Source organism: Astatotilapia calliptera, chromosome 4, assembly GCF_900246225.1.
Source record: "Astatotilapia calliptera chromosome 4, fAstCal1.2, whole genome shotgun sequence".
NCBI classification, from domain to species: Eukaryota; Metazoa; Chordata; class Actinopteri; order Cichliformes; family Cichlidae; genus Astatotilapia; species Astatotilapia calliptera.
Genome location: NC_039305.1, coordinates 13320818 through 13337367, shown reverse-complemented (window position 1 = coordinate 13337367; position 16550 = coordinate 13320818). Strand labels below are relative to the sequence as shown.

The 16550-nt window shown below is 40.9% G+C and overlaps 3 protein-coding genes across 5 annotated transcripts; all 3 read right to left on the bottom strand.

The window, feature by feature from the left end:
- Positions 1 to 431: 431 nt before the first annotated feature.
- Positions 432 to 3666, bottom strand: LOC113020706 (pyrroline-5-carboxylate reductase 1, mitochondrial-like). Of its 2 annotated transcripts, none has more exons than XM_026164898.1 (8): positions 3559 to 3666; positions 3213 to 3284; positions 3020 to 3090; positions 2749 to 2928; positions 2058 to 2279; positions 1839 to 1931; positions 1423 to 1586; positions 432 to 1113 (listed from the first exon to the last, which is right to left on the bottom strand). In XM_026164898.1, exons 2-8 carry the CDS (start codon positions 3277 to 3279, stop codon positions 936 to 938), a joined length of 975 nt encoding a protein of 324 aa, XP_026020683.1. In that variant the 5' UTR covers positions 3280 to 3284; positions 3559 to 3666; the 3' UTR covers positions 432 to 935. The 2 variants fall into 2 exon arrangements, with proteins under 2 accessions (XP_026020683.1, XP_026020684.1); XM_026164899.1 differs by lacking the exon at positions 3559 to 3666 and adding an exon at positions 3411 to 3551.
- Positions 3667 to 5337: 1671 nt separating this feature from the next.
- LOC113020701 (myeloid-associated differentiation marker-like protein 2) lies at positions 5338 to 7242 on the bottom strand. Of its 2 annotated transcripts, XM_026164893.1 has the most exons (2): positions 5833 to 7242; positions 5338 to 5757 (listed from the first exon to the last, which is right to left on the bottom strand). In XM_026164893.1, the coding sequence occupies exons 1-2, from the start codon at positions 6368 to 6370 to the stop codon at positions 5459 to 5461; spliced, it is 837 nt and encodes a 278-aa protein (XP_026020678.1). In that variant the 5' UTR covers positions 6371 to 7242; the 3' UTR covers positions 5338 to 5458. The 2 variants fall into 2 exon arrangements, with proteins under 2 accessions (XP_026020678.1, XP_026020676.1); XM_026164891.1 differs by having other exon boundaries at positions 5338 to 7242.
- Positions 7243 to 9190: 1948 nt separating this feature from the next.
- On the bottom strand, positions 9191 to 16198 carry LOC113020705 (palmitoleoyl-protein carboxylesterase notum1a-like). Its single transcript, XM_026164897.1, is given in 12 exon segments — positions 9191 to 10965; positions 11055 to 11102; positions 11201 to 11348; positions 11449 to 11546; positions 11974 to 12165; positions 12276 to 12378; positions 12470 to 12528; positions 12606 to 12636; positions 12639 to 12665; positions 12988 to 13083; positions 13207 to 13258; positions 15623 to 16198. Coding segments are annotated over 12 exon segments (1521 nt in total). The 5' UTR covers positions 15986 to 16198; the 3' UTR covers positions 9191 to 10661.
- Between the last annotated feature and the right edge of the window lie 352 nt (positions 16199 to 16550).

The window sequence follows — 16550 nt, the reverse complement described above, 5'->3', positions numbered from 1 at the left end:
GCTTGACAGCGGCGAGGCGAAGGCATGCACACTCAGCATAACAACAGCAGCAGCAGCAGCTCTGTTTGCTTTACGGGCCCACCTGACTTCAAAACGACGCCCCTCCGAAGTTGTAGCTGTTAAAGTGCTCGTCTGAAACCTAACATCCGAGGCACAGCTGAATTTCGGCTCCACTGACAGAAGCGACGGCGCTTCCAAACGCCTGCCCGTGCTCTCCTTGTTGATTCCTTTCTCTTGTACCGAAGCCAGACGTCATCGTGTTTGGTCACGTGCCTCCATTCATGAAAGATTTTCTTTGCTCGCAAGGGGGAAAAATGATAACTAAGAATACAGCATCCTTTGTTACATTGTTTCTTATACTTCCTGTTGTGACTTAGAATCAGCACTGCTGGCACTGTGAGCACTGGCACAAATAAATCACAACCACAGAATTAGTTAAATGTCTAAATTTAATAAACTATTTTGAAAATACACTCATTTGGAGTACAAAATATAGCATTTTATCAATATCTGTAGTATTGCAAAACATGATTTTGGTACACAGTACAATACAAGCAGCAATGGGATATCACCTCGAGGAAAAAAAAAAACAGTTGTGAAGTGAACCTCTTTGGCATGAAACATGATCATCAGAAACAAGGTTTAGAAAGCCAGAGAAGAAACTGATAGGAGCATTTTTATTCCATGAGTCAACTAAAATACCAGGAACAGGGATATAAAAGAAAGAAAAAAAGCATTTCATGGTAACGGAAATGGAGATTTTCTTACAAAAGGAAGCTATTATCGCTTGAAATCTTTCTCTTGTTAAGTCTCACCTCATATTTTAGGTGATTTACTTACTTAGGTCAACAACTACCCGGCAGTAGTGGTTGTAGCATATAGCCAGATCATCAGTGATATGACAAGTTTGCAGTTTCTCCACCTGGCAGGTTATTTTATTTCTTTTTGGTCCTGGAGCTGCTGCTGCTGCTGCTGTTGAACATACTGATCCCACGAGATCTGACTCCAACAGCGTCTGGAGTGACTCCCGGTTGCTGCAGCACTTGGTCCAGAGTTGTCTTCTTTATGGCAGCAGGGGAAATCTTCTCCTGGTCAGCCAAATACTGAAGTTCCCTTTTTTGAAATATAAAAAAAGCAGAAACAAAAGAAGATAAACATACAAGTTAGAATGGATAATACATATTAATCACAGCATAATAAATCAGTGTAGTAATAACTTCAACACTAGGTGATATGTAACCAGAGAAGCCACAATTTAAAATGATTTGTACATACATAGCTCCATCTGCTGTCTGAATAATAAACTTTTAAAAAAAATTGTCACCCTTTGAGCAATTGAGTGAATTGCTTTTCTTCTGTGTCTTATGACAGGAACGACAAAAATGTTTCTCTGTTTGTTGAACACCTCTCTCGCCAACCTACCTCGTCCTAACGCAAGAAGCCTCCACAGCATTGATGAGCAGGCTGCGGAAGCCACCACTCTCCATAACATGTAGGGCGTGGATCGTGGCGCCCCCTGGTGAACACACATTGTCCTTGAGCTGCCCAGGGTGCTGCTCCGAGTCTAACAGCATCCGAGCAGCCCCCTTTGAAGAAACACAAAGGAAGCGCCACTGATTGATTGCATAAAATACGCCACGTGATAATGAACATTCAGACTGTGTCAATGTGCACAATGGGACAGGACAAGCTGCAGGTCACACATAATTGAACAGTATTCTTTTAAACTCAACTCATAGGCACTAGGGGTATTCAGAAACACAGCAACATCAAACCAGGATCAAAACCTAAAAAAAAAAAAAAAAAAAAAGTATATACTGCATCTATAACGGACATACCAGCAGTGCTTGGGCTCCGAGGCGTACAGCCAATCTCCTGTTCAGGCCCATTTTCACACCACCATCAGCAAGCGCATCTACAGCAGTGAAAGCCTGCAAGGTCACAATCATCAACGTTACTATGATGGAAAGAGGGCAACAAGCCGGAGGGCACGTTTTTCACAAATGCTGCAGCTATGGCAGATTTGCAAAACACACTGATAGGTAGAACGGACTCACATAAGCAGGGCCGCTGCCGCTTAGGCCAGTGACTGCATCAATCAGGTCCTCTTCCACCTCGGTGCAGTAGCCGACACTGGCCATCAGCTGCTCCAGGAGCTTTCCATCCTCCACATCTGCATAGCTTCCTGTAGCATAGACAGTGGCCCCTTCACGGACTACCACTGGAGTGTTGGTCATGCAACGTATGACCTTTGGAGAAGTGCGATACTGCTGCAGCTTCTACAAAAAGGAGCAATGCTCTAATTTAGTGACTTCATTTGAAGGGATGATGAATGAAAGTACCAGTTTAAAGTTTCTTATAATGGATGGATACAGCAAGCAAAAACAGATTAGATGTATGTATAGGCGATGTGAGCACTGAAAAATATGAATCAATAGCGTTTATAAGACTTTAAGTTATGCGTCTGGATTCATCTGGCTTATGATTTGCATTACCGTAATGTTTTAAAAGTAGTACTATAATTAAGTGATCTAGTGTTCATACAAGCAGGGTACACACCAACTCCTACGATGCACCATACCATGTCACTACAAATACTAGTAGATAATTACTATATTTACACCAATTGACTTATAAAAACTAGTGTAACAAGCAGCTTGAATAGGAAGGGGGGGCTTAAATGTGTTTAGTTTGTAAGTTTCCCACCATAAAACACACAACATGTAAACACGACGGGCTATGACTTGCCTTCTCTATGGAACTGATTCGGACCCCTGCAGCACAGGACACAATAAGGTGACGGTCTTCGATATCTGGTCCAATCTCATCGAGGACAAAAGGAATGATGTGGGGCTTCACAGCCAGGAAGAGAACATCAGTCCTGCTCACTGTCTCCTTGTTGCTGGTAGTGAAATTTACACCCAATTTCTGTACAAATTGACTTCTTTTAGTAGTTCTTCAGACAGGTAAAATACATATTCATAATTACACAGAGTCACTAATATAACAGACTATGCACCCGTAGTTGCTGCACTGTGGGGAGATCTGTGTCTGGAGAACTGGCTGTGATTTTGTGCGTGGCAATCACGCCTTGAAGAGGGGAAAAAATATCCAGAAATCATTTCGGTACCTGATTGCAATCTACATACATCAAGAATACAAATGAAATGAAATTAATGCACATATGGTTAAAGGTATGTTTCGAAATTCACCTGCTGCCGTGAAGCCTCTCACCAGAGCGTGGGCCAGCTGGCCCGCTCCTATGAAACCCACGCTCATTCTGCCTGTAGGTACACACAATTTAAAACATTAAATTTAACGTTTTGTCTTACAAGTGACAGATGAACCAAGAAAGGATGAGCCGTGTGCCCTTTTTACAGCTCCGACACGTAGCGCAAACATAATCTTACTTCCGTATTATTCACTGAGGGAGGGCAAGGCGAATCCTGGACACATAATGGCAGCAGCCATAACGCTAACATTCATTACATTTATGAACAAACGGAAGAATCTTTAAGCTGACAGACAGACAGACCAATACCAGCTCTTCATAAATACCTGAAATTACAACTCTGTCAACGTGTCCCAGGTGATTAACGCTGTAGCTTCTGGAACAGCGACCAGAAACGAATTTGATTGACGAGGCTTGCGAGCCAGTGAGCTTTCACCCTTAGCTTACGCGTGACAATTTCAACCAATCGCAGTGGCAGCAGCGTAAACTTTGAGGCGGGGTTTAAATTGCACCAGGCTGTGCTGCTGAGAGGAAAAGCTGGTTAGGAGACGCAGTCGCTTTACTGGCATCTACCGGCGAAAAGCTTGGAAAGACATGTCGAGATGGAGGCGCTCAGACATAACATACATATTCTGAGCAGATAAAGTGCAACATAGTTAACAGACTGATGTAAGTAACTCCGAGTTAGGCGTTTTTTCTCTTAAGTTTCTTCATTATCCTGTCGGTAAACCTGTTTATATTTGTTAGCTATTCAACAGTAGCAGGTAGTTACTGTGCTTATTGTGGTTGTAATGATTAAAGTTGTGCCATACAGACAGGTCATAGCTTTTTGTCGAATTAAAGTGACTTACTGGCAGCCATTAGCAAGTGTTTTCTGTATTAACATGGTGAAATAACAGTAAAACTACCTCATTTTAAGCATATAGTATAACAGGGTACAGCATATTTGAGTTATTTTGCAACATGGTATATTAACATACAATAAAATAATGTTCACTTTTACCTTATATATATATATATGTGTGTGTGTGTGTGTATATATGGGTTATCAGCATGTATTTTCTGTATTAACGTGGTTAAACTAGCAGATTTTTAGCAGTAAAGTAAATCAGTAAAACAAAAAGCAACATTATAATGCTTTTTTTTTAAAAAGTTAAACATTCTAAACTACATTATACTTTAAAACCTACATTATTAGGCATTAATGTTTATAAACATTTTTATTTAACTCAACAGCTTCTCTAAAATTGTAGACTACATGTAGGCTAAACAAACTAGCATATGCTGCTTGATCTTTTTTCTTTCTTTCTGCATTTTATGAACAATCAACACATTGGAAAACCTTTATTTTTTAAAAAGAGAAAAAAAGTTACGTATTGGCGAATCCCAGTCTATGCTAAATTACCAAGTATAAAGAAAAAAACATGAAATTGTCCAAATAGTTTCACTGGTAGCAGCAAATTACCCTAGAACATGAAAAACACTGTGTGTTTAAGTCCTACTTTATGCAAAGAAGTGAAAGAAGGCCAAATGAAAACATAGACATTTTATTAAACACAGAACAGAGTACAAACATGGGAAAAAGAATGTTAACACTCGTGCTTGTGGTCAACATGTAATGTATCAACAAAATAAGAAATCTAATACTGCTGCCAAACATTTGCCTTCAAAAAAATTGACATTCAGTAAATAAAAAAAAACCTTATAAACTTCAACATATGTGGGGAATATAATCTAAACTGGAAAAAAAATACAGCGAAGTGGCTAGAAAGCCAAAACCATATTCTATGTTCAGTGCAAACTGTTGACCTAACAGATACTAAACATATCTATATATTTCCACCCTGTTTATTGTTATATAAATAGTATTAAATAAATTGCCAAGCCTCTGAAAGGTTGAATGACATAACACTGGTCTGATACTTCTTTAGGTCCCAGATAAGATGGATGCCTGTATTAGAGAGATGGATATATTTCCCAGAGTCGTCTGTGGACAGAGTTGCTGAGATTGTCTCCATGGTGCATGTTCTCTATGGTAGGAAGAAGTTCAGGACTAGATGAATACTGTAACATAAAAACTAGATAATACTGCTAATTAAAAAAAGTGTTATACTCTGGCTACATAACACTGTGAAATGGTGGATTTAAGCCATTGAGTCTTTCACATAGACCTGGATATGGAGAACAAACTGGATATGTCCTTGAACTTGGTTGTTTGTGGTGGTTTCAGACAGCAGAACTAGAGATAAAGCGAATCCTCTGGGAGTAAACAAGATCTACAAAATACAACACTAAGTTGACGTTAGTAAAGACGGCCACAACCAACTTGCTATCCCACGGACATTCTCCTCGTGGGCAGTCCTCGGGACGAGTAGTGTTGCCATACTTCCTGTCGAAGCTGAAGATGGGCCAGATCAGCGTAGTACTGAGATAGAGGATCACAGCAAAGAAGGTGTAGATGACCACAAACCGATCAAATGGGAACCGCAGGGCAGAGGTCCTACCAGAAACCGTCAGTACGACCACTATCACAGTGACAGAGAAGCACAGGCTGTACACCACCACACAGTACTGGGTGGCAATGTATTGGTTGTACTCACTGTCATTAGCCAGGGCCCCAAAAATGATGCAGGCCACAAAACCTTGGACCACCTTGAGCAGACCAGACACAGTGGCCATGTATCCAACCACAGCCCCTGGTTTGGCTCGTGTTAAGAACACCTCAGTTGCGTAGGGGAAGCAACAGACTGCAGAGCAGACTGTAACAGCAATTCGGTATATTTGGACTTCCCACTCCTCATCGGGAACCTCTGTCTGGAGGAAGTAAACGGGGTAGACCACAGAGGCAGTGATGTACATGAGTGTTGCCAGCATGGCAAAGGCCACAGTGAAGTTATCCCAGGAAATCGGCATACAAGTGTGGAGCCGGGTAATGTCCAAGGTGAAAACAACCAGTGTGACAGCAAAGCAGAAGCACCACACAAACATACAGAAGATTCCATAATTGGCACTGTAGCCTGCGCTGTGGGACACAAGGGCCATTATGGTGCAGCCAAACAGTAGCTGGAACATTCGGGCTATTCCTAAAGGGGACAGCACAGCTTCTTTGTTGAGGTAATGTCCTCCTTGAGAATCCATGGTGCCTGTTGTCCCTCTAAAGCAGCTGTTGTTGCTGGTGAGATTCTTAATGTCCCGTTGCCCGTGTTGGTGTCCTTGCGGCCTCCTCTGTCTTTTTCGCGCAGACCTCACCCTTTTTTTGGTTTCCTGTTATAGATGGTCCTTAATTACAAATGTCTGTAATTTCTTTCCTGACCTTGCTTTGTAATTACAGCAGTGTGTTTAAGCTCAGGTTACATGCGTACATTGTTATGTAGAAGTTTGTTCAATAGCTTAAAATGAGAAAAGACTTTCAGTCAACTTTGATAATAAGCTATCTTTTTGATAGGTTTCTTTCTTCTTGGTTGCACAAGTTTGTAAAAAGAGTCTAATTTCTGTGCAGAATAATAACAGTTGATTTCTAATGATTTCAAAATGTGTTTCATGTAATAATAATATGATCGAGTCTTACTCAAAAGCTGCAGTGAAATCTTGGTTTTCTCTTGCTTGCCTTGCTTGCTGGCTTCTTTCCTCACTACTTTTTCCAGTTTAGCAAAATATCAAAGTGAAGTAACGTCTTTTCCAATCAGCCCTCTTTGAAAATTGATATCCAAAGATCAATCTTCCAGCAAAATCCCTCAGTGCCAAACAAGTGGACAAATTTGTTGTCCTGTCAGTCAACTTCAACTCCTCATGGACTCAGTCCTTATAAATTCTTCTCTTTTCTCTTTTTCTTCCCTAAACTGTCCACCAGAATCACTCAAACTGTCGGCTATGTCTCTTGCTCTTTGTCTCGCTGCTTTCTGTCTTCTCTTGCCTCTCAGACTTGATCTCCCACTCTTTCTTATTCACGCAAGCACACCCTGCTCCTCCTGTCTCTGTCAGTGTGCACTCGGTGGATTGCTAGGGGTGGTTGTTTAAATGAAAGTTTGTGCCGAGCCCAGAGTTACAGGCCTTGCCAGCGCTATAAATAGGGGGTCTATATTCCACAGAGGGGTGGGAGGCTGCATGTGGCAGGCAGTTTGGGAGTCTTATTTCTAGGGAGCACCCAGAGTGGCTGAGTCAGAGCTCCCACAGTCAGAAACTGGCATTTACACACTGTGTAATGACAGGGAGGAGGGCTAAGACTCCCATTAGAGGCATAAATTACACACAGGTTCAGAGGGATGATTATACACAAGCGATGGCAGATTTGACCTATGCATATGAAAGGGAGGTAGAAATGAAGTGGCAATTACTTAAAATATTTTAACCTTCTTATTTAAGTATCCTCGTTTTTTAAAATTGAAACATTGCAAGGATATTCTTACATAAAATCACTATTAAAACAATTTTAGAAATGTACATGCATATGCATTTCTTTAATTAGAATATTGCAAAAAACAAAAGCAAACTTAAATATTCATAACTGCTTACTGCATACATAACTGCAAACTACTTATAAGTTATTTTCAGTTTCAAGTTCAAAGCAGCATTTTTTCAGCTCTGGAGGAAGTTACTCAAAATTGCCTTAAACACTGCATTTTAAAAATGAATATGTCATTTGGTGTGGAATTTTAAAGAGGCTTTATCTTCTTTGTTTTGCAGTTTGCAGCACTTGCACTGTTAGGGAATGAGCTGTTATACAGGTAATATAGAGAACAGTACTATCTATCCATTTTATCTGCTTATCTAATTCAGGGTGACAGGGGGTCGGGCCTGTTTGCGCTATCATAAGGCAAGAGGGTTACCAATCAATCACAGGGAACAGTAATACTTCTTAGCCCAAAACAAAAAAACCCAAACCCATCTCTGGGTTATCAGCACACATTTCAAATTAAAGTTCTTTACTGGCAGCAATTAATACGGTAAAACTACCAAATTTTTAGCAGTAATGTAAAACAGTAAAACAAAAAGCATCATTATTATGCTTTTTTATCAATAAACTTTCTAAAGTACAGTATTATACTGGTATTTTGCAATAGTGTATATTAATTCCTGTACAATAATGATCATTTTTACCTATCTACTTTAAAACCTACATGTGTTACTGTGTTTGTGAATATATTATTTAACGTATTATTTAATTGTCAAATTTTTCTTCCATTTAGGATGTGAGTTATACAAAGTTTTCTGTTGGTCTTCATTCTGAAAGATCAAAGCAGTACGCCTTTCTAAGTTTGCTAGCTTTAATTACTTCCAGTAGGGTGTGAATTTATTTTTCTCAAAATAAGTTTTTTGTCTGTGATGGACGTGCCATGGGAGGACAAGGTGGAGTTATTCTGAGCAAGGTTTTTATGCTTAAATAATTTGGAGAGAACATTTAGATGCTGATAAGCATGTGTAAAGATAGCTGTGGCTCAGGAGCAAAAGTGAATTAGTGGTTTGATGCCCAGGTTGTCCTGCCCATGAACTGCTGAACTGTAAGTAAGGCTCCAGACTACTCCTGATGTTTAGGCCCTTGCGTGGTAGATACCATCACACTGTGAGTGTATGTGTGAACAAAAGCTAAATTGTGATGTGTGCAGTGCAGGTAGCATAAACACACTGCACTAGGCTCAAATACACAGCAAGATAAGAGCCACATGGTGCAGAGTTTATTATGCAAGGCAGCTTAGTTTTGCATCATTTGCACACCTTTTATTCAGTTAGCTTGTAGTACCTTTTGGTCTGCAGAACTTATAATGAAATTTTCTTGTTTATCCACCAGATCACTTCACTCACTCTGAAATATTTCTCTTATTTTAGGTGATAACCACATTTCTTGAAGGTGATCAGTCACTGACTTTAAGTATAGTTTAGTATAGTAATGCCACATCTTCTACACATTAATAATACCATTTTAGTAGACCTTATAGAAGTAATAATCACAAGACTGCAAAAAATATTTATCTTGTAGTATATTATGTTATGTGTCTTTTCTTCTGGTCTGATACAAAGACATGCAGTCAACACAAAGAGAAAAACAGCAATGTATTTACAATTTACAAAGAATCACTTCTCTGTGAAAATAGCACTTATAAATATGATTTACATAACAAAATAAATATGTAAATTACCAATGTAGCTTGAGTTTTTTTTTCCTGTTAAAAAATATGTTACAGAATAAAATTACAATTAGTAATACTTTTCCTTTTCTGGTGTGATGCGAAATAGAGGCCCTTTAAAAACATCATTTATAAAGACATCATTACATACAACATTGTCATTATATTAAAAAGTGATCTCTATGAGATAATAATAAGAAGGGAGTTACAATAGTGAACACTTGATAGAGCCTATACATATACTCAAAAAATACAATACACAATATTCGTCTCCCTTTAAATGTTCATTGCATTGATTTGAGGATTGCTGATCTACTGAGGTGACCTAACATGAGTTTTTGAACTGTCTTGTCATGATGATGCGGCCTGTGCGTAAGAGGTATAGCTTAGATGTGATGGCACTGTGGTTTTTGTATAACTATGTATAGACATTAAACCAGATCCACTTTAGCACCACAGTTAGCATTGTAAAACAACTAAAGGGGACATTCTGACATCTTAAAATATACCAATTTGGTTTAGATGCTATCAAGGGAGTTACAGCTATAGGAACATTGTGTCTTATTGCATTACTTTCATTAGCGGTAATAACACATGGTTTGTGCCTGTTTAGTTCAAACAGGGTAATTCTAACTGACAGTCTTTTGCTATGAGTTTATTAGAGCATCAGTGTCAGTTGTCTTTCTCTGGCTATTGTTTATGCTTTTTTTTTTTTTAGAGGTAAATATAAAATGTCTCCTTTCTGATTCAGCACTTAGCGCACTTATGATATTTTCCTATATCTGCCTTGATGTCAGTTATTTTTGCAATGAGAGTTCCAATTACAGAAAAATGCTAGGGCCCAGTTGCACTGATAACAGTCTTATATTGGCTACTTAACAAAAACAGCATCCCTATGCCACTGTGGCAATGACTAAATTTAAACTATATGGAAGGACAAACATAAAAACAAAACATCAGTGAGCATCCTTAAAACTGGATTACATTCATGATATTTTCTTTTACAAAACAAAATATAATTTAAATGGTGAGTCGCAAAGATTTGTGCCTTGTCATTGTGGTATGTTGCCACAGTACTTGTCACCAGATGGGAGAAAAGGGATTGTGGGACAAGGTCAAAGTCCCTGCACTGACTGAGGTTTGGAGTAAAGTAAACAGGAGGTCAGAGGAAATTCATTATAGGTAGAATGGGTTGTGAAGATGGAGGGGTAGTTGGAGGTATCAGGCTTGGGAGACTGGCCAGAGAGACCAGCCAGCCAACTCTGCTTAGTTTAACGTTGAGATAATGCCTGTGTGTTTGTGTCCTTTTAGCTGCCACTGCTGAGCATGCCCAGTAGCTTGCTGGGGTCCATTCCCTGCTGCTGGGCCATCTTCTGCACATCAAAGCCCATGTGCATGAGGAACTGAATGACATTCATCTCCTGCCCTGTGAACTGATCTCGGATGGTGGGGCAGGTGGGGTTGCAGTGTGGCCACGGGCAGCTGTCAATCAGATGCACAGGACAGCCTTTAGGCGGAGCCTTGTTGTTCCTGTTGTCGTTGAGGCTGCGGTCCCAGCAGTGCAGCGCTCTGGGCAAGGAGGTGCCTTTAACCTGCACATCAATCCAATAGCTAGAACACAACACAAGAGGGCGCTGTCAGCACACAGGTAGAAAATCGTACAGCGGGGAAGAGGCCTTTTGAAAATGAATAATACCCACTTTCTGGTGATAACTTCATGCGATAAACATGCTGGAGCAAACATAGCCCTAAAGAAAAAACAACAGAAAAAAAACAGTAATCAGTAAAAGTCTTTGCAATAATTCTTTGTAAATTTTCCACCTGAAATCCAGATGCATGGCCTTACGGGACATCTTTGAGTGTGTTCCTCAGCTCAGTGCCCAGGTTTTGGATGTAGCGCCACTGGCCCTCCTGCACAGGCTGACCTGTCAGCTGAATGTTGTCTACTGTCAACTGAGCCTCATCAAACAGCCACTGGACCACAAAGACAGGGCCTGCTCAGGGAAAATGAAAAATATCAGCCAGACAATGTGAGTATTCGTAGATCACATCACAATGCACATTTACTTGTATCCACATAGATCATAAACCCACTTTTTATAGACGGGAAGACTCTGTATCCAAAAAAGCAGTTCCACTCTTCTCCTTCATGGGCTTGTTTGCACCGTTCTGGTACCATCCCTCCCCAGTACCTAATAGAAACAGACACAGATAGGATATGATGGGTATAGTAGCAACCTGGTGATCTCAGTTTAACGACTAGACTTAATGCTTTTCTTTTTAATAATGCTGGTAGATAAATGCATGAGGTGACACTGAAATATTCCTTAGTTCGGCTGCTTGAGGCTCAGACTGCTTGGGCTCGTGCATGATGTGCTTTTTCACTCCCAGTGCCTTTATATGTGACTAATGGATGTCATCATCTCTTTCCAAGAGATTGTGCTTTGTCGCATGTTTTGTTTGTTCTCCCCAGCCAGCCATAGCAGCCAGCCACATCTAGCAGTGCTTGCTATTATTGTCTTATTGTTGGGACTTCTATCTATAATTTCATAGGAATCTGTATCTTGAGATAAATATTGGTATGAAATAAATAAAACTAAACTGAGAGAAATCCCATACTTGATGCCTCTCTTGATGGTCTCAGTGGGGGCACAGCTGGCAGTGTCCACACAGTCAGTGCAGTGGTACTGCTTATTGTCCAGGAACCAGCCAGAATCAGAAAGGCCTCGCACTTGTATCGCAGTGTGGCCCAGTCCCTCCAGCATCTCTGCCACACGGTCAACATTCAGAAGAACGCCAGTACCTCCCGCACTTCATACAAAAACAATATATATTTTCATCAGTACACATACATCAGTAAGAATGACGTGCAGAAGCTTTCAATATAAAACCCTGGGCAATATTTTTACATGTGAACACACCTGCTTCCTGCTAAGAGGAGGACTTTGGCATTTTCCAGACCTTTTTTCAGCAGGTCCTTCACAACCTCCTGAATAATGAGTGAGCCCATGAAGGCATAACCACCTGTGTACAACAGAGAGACAAACGAACTAAACAACTCTTCTTTCAGGGCAAATACATGTCAAGATTTTGAGACTTTAGTGGTGTCTCTTACTTTGATCTGTTTTGGCTGTAGCACCGCTCCAAACATCACTGGAGCAGTAGGGCACAAACCTACACAACAAACGTAACATTTAAAATGCCACTTGTGATTAAAAATTGGGCATCAACGAGCACAAAAGGCAACTTACACCATGTTGGCGTTCCACCAGTGAGGGTTTCCTCAGGGAGTGGAGACAGGATCCCTGTGCCTGCAGAGACAGACCGACGTGTATCATTAGCCATTCTGGCTCCCTGAGACACATCCTCTTCTTACTCATCATCATTACCACGTGGATTACAGTTATTACAGTGCAACAAGAGAGAGAGGCGTCTCTCTTCCTTTAGTGGTGGGCGCCAGGTAGCCCTACACCGCAGCAACATTATGACCGGGTGTCAGTTTCAATAACACTGTAAATGAGCACAGATGCATCCCATCCTTTTAATTGCTGAGGCATTAAAAGCAGGTATGCTTTTCACCTTGTGGTCAGGAGCCCCGGGTGGAGCAACAGGGGGGCTGATGGAAAGGCTCACCTGTTTTAGTCTGGGGCCACTTGGAGGAGCTCATTAACCTTCTCATTGTCTCATATCGGCTGTCACAGTTTTCCTTGTTGAAGCAGTACCAGCCACCTGCAGGCAGATATACCAATAACAAAAAATAGGAACAATCATGTCACATGTGATTTTTTTGGTATAACTGGACATGAAATGAGAAATGTGTTGAGGTGAATCAGTTTAGTCCAAAATACCAACCTTCTAAAAATATCAACCACCGCCTGCTGCCTCGAGATTCTTTAGGTAGTACCTACAAGAACCAAAGAATGAAGTGAGCACACGATAATAGGCATGGTTGAGTTTAAACAATATGTGTATATGATTCTAAATTCCTCAAGTTTTGCTTTACGCTGCTGCATGAACGTCTTGGCCCACAGGTTTGAGACTTTCTTATGGAGAAAGAAATAGACACTGAAAGATAATGTGGCCATTGTTTCTACATCAGTGCTTGCACCCAAGCGTAAAATACACACATCGCATCATCAGTAATACAAACAAGGATGCCACGAACTTGATGCTAATCTCAAAAAGGTGCCACGGATGAAAGCAATGATGCTGTGTGTACACGCTGCACTTCAAACACTGATACAGTGATCGAAAAGGAGATAAACATCATCCTCTACCATATCCTGGTTCCACTGTAGATTCCAGTAGATGGTATTTTTCCATAATAAGCAACATACCATCATCTCTTCACTCTGAACACAATGTCATAAAATGTGGATAAAACCAAGGCTGCCATTCAAAGTAATGGCATGATAGGAAGTAAAACTCTTTTGCTCAGGTGCAGTAGGTGCCAACAAACCCGCATAAGCCCAATTTAACGCCCTTAGAATGCACTTAGACACATGACTCTGAGCTATAGCTGCTCTAAGATTGTAGGAAACCTATCTTGGAATATTGGAGATATGTGCTGTCTGTGGTCAGTCCAGAAGAGGGCAATGCACCCATGGTTTAGGGTGCAGTCCTAACCAAATCATCCTCATCTTTTATTCAACAAAAACACAGAAACACAAGGAAAATTAAATATTTTGGGTGTGTAAAGTAGCTTTCGCTGCAGAAACAAGAGGCTTCTGAATGTGCTTCTGTGATGTTGAAGCGTTTCCCCCCCCCCATTTCACTGAATATCTGCTTTATTTTACCAGTGACTCAACTCAGAAGATTGGCAAACACATTTCAGTGACTTTAAGGCAAACAGACTTGGCTGAAGCTCTGAGCTGCTAACTCAGACACTGAATCACACTTTGGCTGCGCTTAATGTTTTAACTATTATTATTCAGCGATGTAGGCAGCTCACTCTTATTTCCATCAAACATACTGAAGCCAGAATTGACAAGCTGAACAAACAAAGGGGAGGTGTTGTGTCAATCCACCTATTTAAACAAGTTTCCAACAGATGAAAAACCCACTCACTTCCTAGTAACTTGCTCTAGTAACTTTTTTCCCTTTTACATTACATACTTATGAATATCCGTGTAGCTATAACAATTGATGGATTAGCATCCCAGCTGATAACAGCCACAGTGAATGAAAGGCCTTGTGCCTGTAACTGTTCCCTGCGTGCGCTCGTCCCCACGCTTTACACAGCCAGGAGCCGCCGTGTAATGCACAGCTCACTCTGCTCAGTCACATATATCAACAAATCAGAACGACAACCAAAGTATTCACGACGACACAACATGCTTTACAGCAGTGAATAATGAGTACGCGTGTAGTTGTGTGTAACTTGTGATGCAGCATAATGCGCGGACAGACATGACACATTAAACCGTCTACAGCTATACACCGATCTGTGTCGCTGACCTTTAACCTACAATTTGTCTTCTTGTAACTACACTGAAAAAAGAGTCCGTATGCCTTTTCTATTTTAGAGAAGGAGGGACTATATTTGGCGTTTGCTGTTTTAGCAGCACGATTTATTCCTCTTTAGTAGAGTTGGGGGGGGGGGGGGGGGGGGGGGTTCACAATGAATGTTTTTGCTTCACAATATTATTAACAATAAAAACAACTGAAAAAAATCTAATCTAACCTTCTATAAAAAATGTAGTTAAAAATCTACTATATTTTTATGGATATTTTACAGCATCCACCCTGAAAGCCGAACAGGTCAACCATCCGAGTACTCATCAGAGAAAGACGGACAGAGATGGGCGGGGGTCTAAAAAGTAAAATCGAAACTCTGCAGCGCAAAACCTGCATTCTAATTTGAAGCAAAGGAAATGAAGCATAGGCCATGCGGCTCTCCGCAAATTTCACGCTTCACTGACGCAAAGCAGCTGTCTATCTTTTACTCTGACTGAGGCATCAGGACATTGTTTTAATCATTTATTCTCCTTTTATTTGTATATATTCTTTTAATATGTTAAAAAAAACATTTATATGGTTCTTGATCGAAAATGAAAATAAAATACGCGATTCAGCACTCCAAATACTGAGAAAATCAACGGAGATGCACTTTCTCCTCAGGCCAGATACATGTGGGTTATTTTAATGGCCAGCAGGACGGATGAGTCCTGCTGAAGCACTCTTAAGGCAAAATAACAGCTCCTACTAGCCCAGCTGGCCTCTTTTTGACTTGACAGTAACCTCATACATGTTTATGGTCAGTTGTTACGTACCCCGCAGGACTGCCGTCGTTGCAGGTGACTGATGTGTTCTCCAAAAAGTTCAGCCTCATGTCGTAGTCAAGCTTTTGCGCCGAACAGGGGTAAAGGGACTGCGCAAGGTTCTTCACTTGTGTCATGAAGTTATCCATGTTCTCCTCCACCGCGGTGAAATCCAGAGGGAAGCTCTCGGTGGTATCACCCCGGTCTGCCCGGTAAGTGGGAGGAGGCGGTGAGCGTCGCGGTTGTGGGTTGCGGCCACCCCGAAACCTCCGTGCGCAAAGAGCTCCGGACTGCATCAGTACCAGCAGCAGCACTGAAGAAACCACTCTGATCAGTGTCATCTTTGTGACGTCCTTTCTCCAAATTCTCATTTAAAACAAAAACAAACAAAAAAAACTTGTCAGCTTCCAAAAGAGACAAATTAAATGTCAGGTAAAATCAAAAGTCCTCTGAGACCACTTGTAGCCACCCGCTGAAATAACTGGAAATACTTTCAGGCTTAATTTTGGTTTTCTTTCACGAGTGCGCCTACAACTCTTTCCTCATCTGTCTGGTACAACTCAAGCCCTTCTGGACCAAGCACACAAGCTTGAACGACAACACTGGTGCCATGCGCTTGTTTTTTATTCAAACTTTCCCCCCTTGTGTGACCGTCCAGCCAATCACAGGAGCGGGGCAGGACTCAGGGCATGATCAAGTCTGGCAGACTAACTCCCCCCCCCCCCCCCCCTTTTAATTTATAGAGGGAAAAAAATGTCCATGCGTTGGTTCTTTTGATCCGCAATGTTTTATTTGATGTGGTGGCTTTTATTGGCCTTGAAATGCCCATTTCCCATTCCACCACAAATTTATGAAGTGAGAATATGCATCTTGTTACACACTTGCTTGAAAAAAACAAAACATAAACTGGCAGAGTTGCATCAATATTTAGCCAGG

Excerpts from the sequence above, each read along its gene's own strand:
- LOC113020701 (XM_026164891.1), bottom strand. The coding sequence starts at position 6,370 with ATGGATTCTCAAGGAGGACATTACCTCAACAAAGAAGCTGTGCTGTCC.
- LOC113020706 (XM_026164898.1), bottom strand. The coding sequence starts at position 3,279 with ATGAGCGTGGGTTTCATAGGAGCGGGCCAGCTGGCCCACGCTCTGGTG. Across the intron at positions 1,932-2,057 it reads GCGGCAGCGGCCCTGCTTAT|GCTTTCACTGCTGTAGATGC; the intron begins GTGAGTCCGTTC and ends GTGACCTTGCAG. Across the intron at positions 1,587-1,838 it reads TCGGAGCCCAAGCACTGCTG|GGGGCTGCTCGGATGCTGTT; the intron begins GTATGTCCGTTA and ends GTTTCTTCAAAG.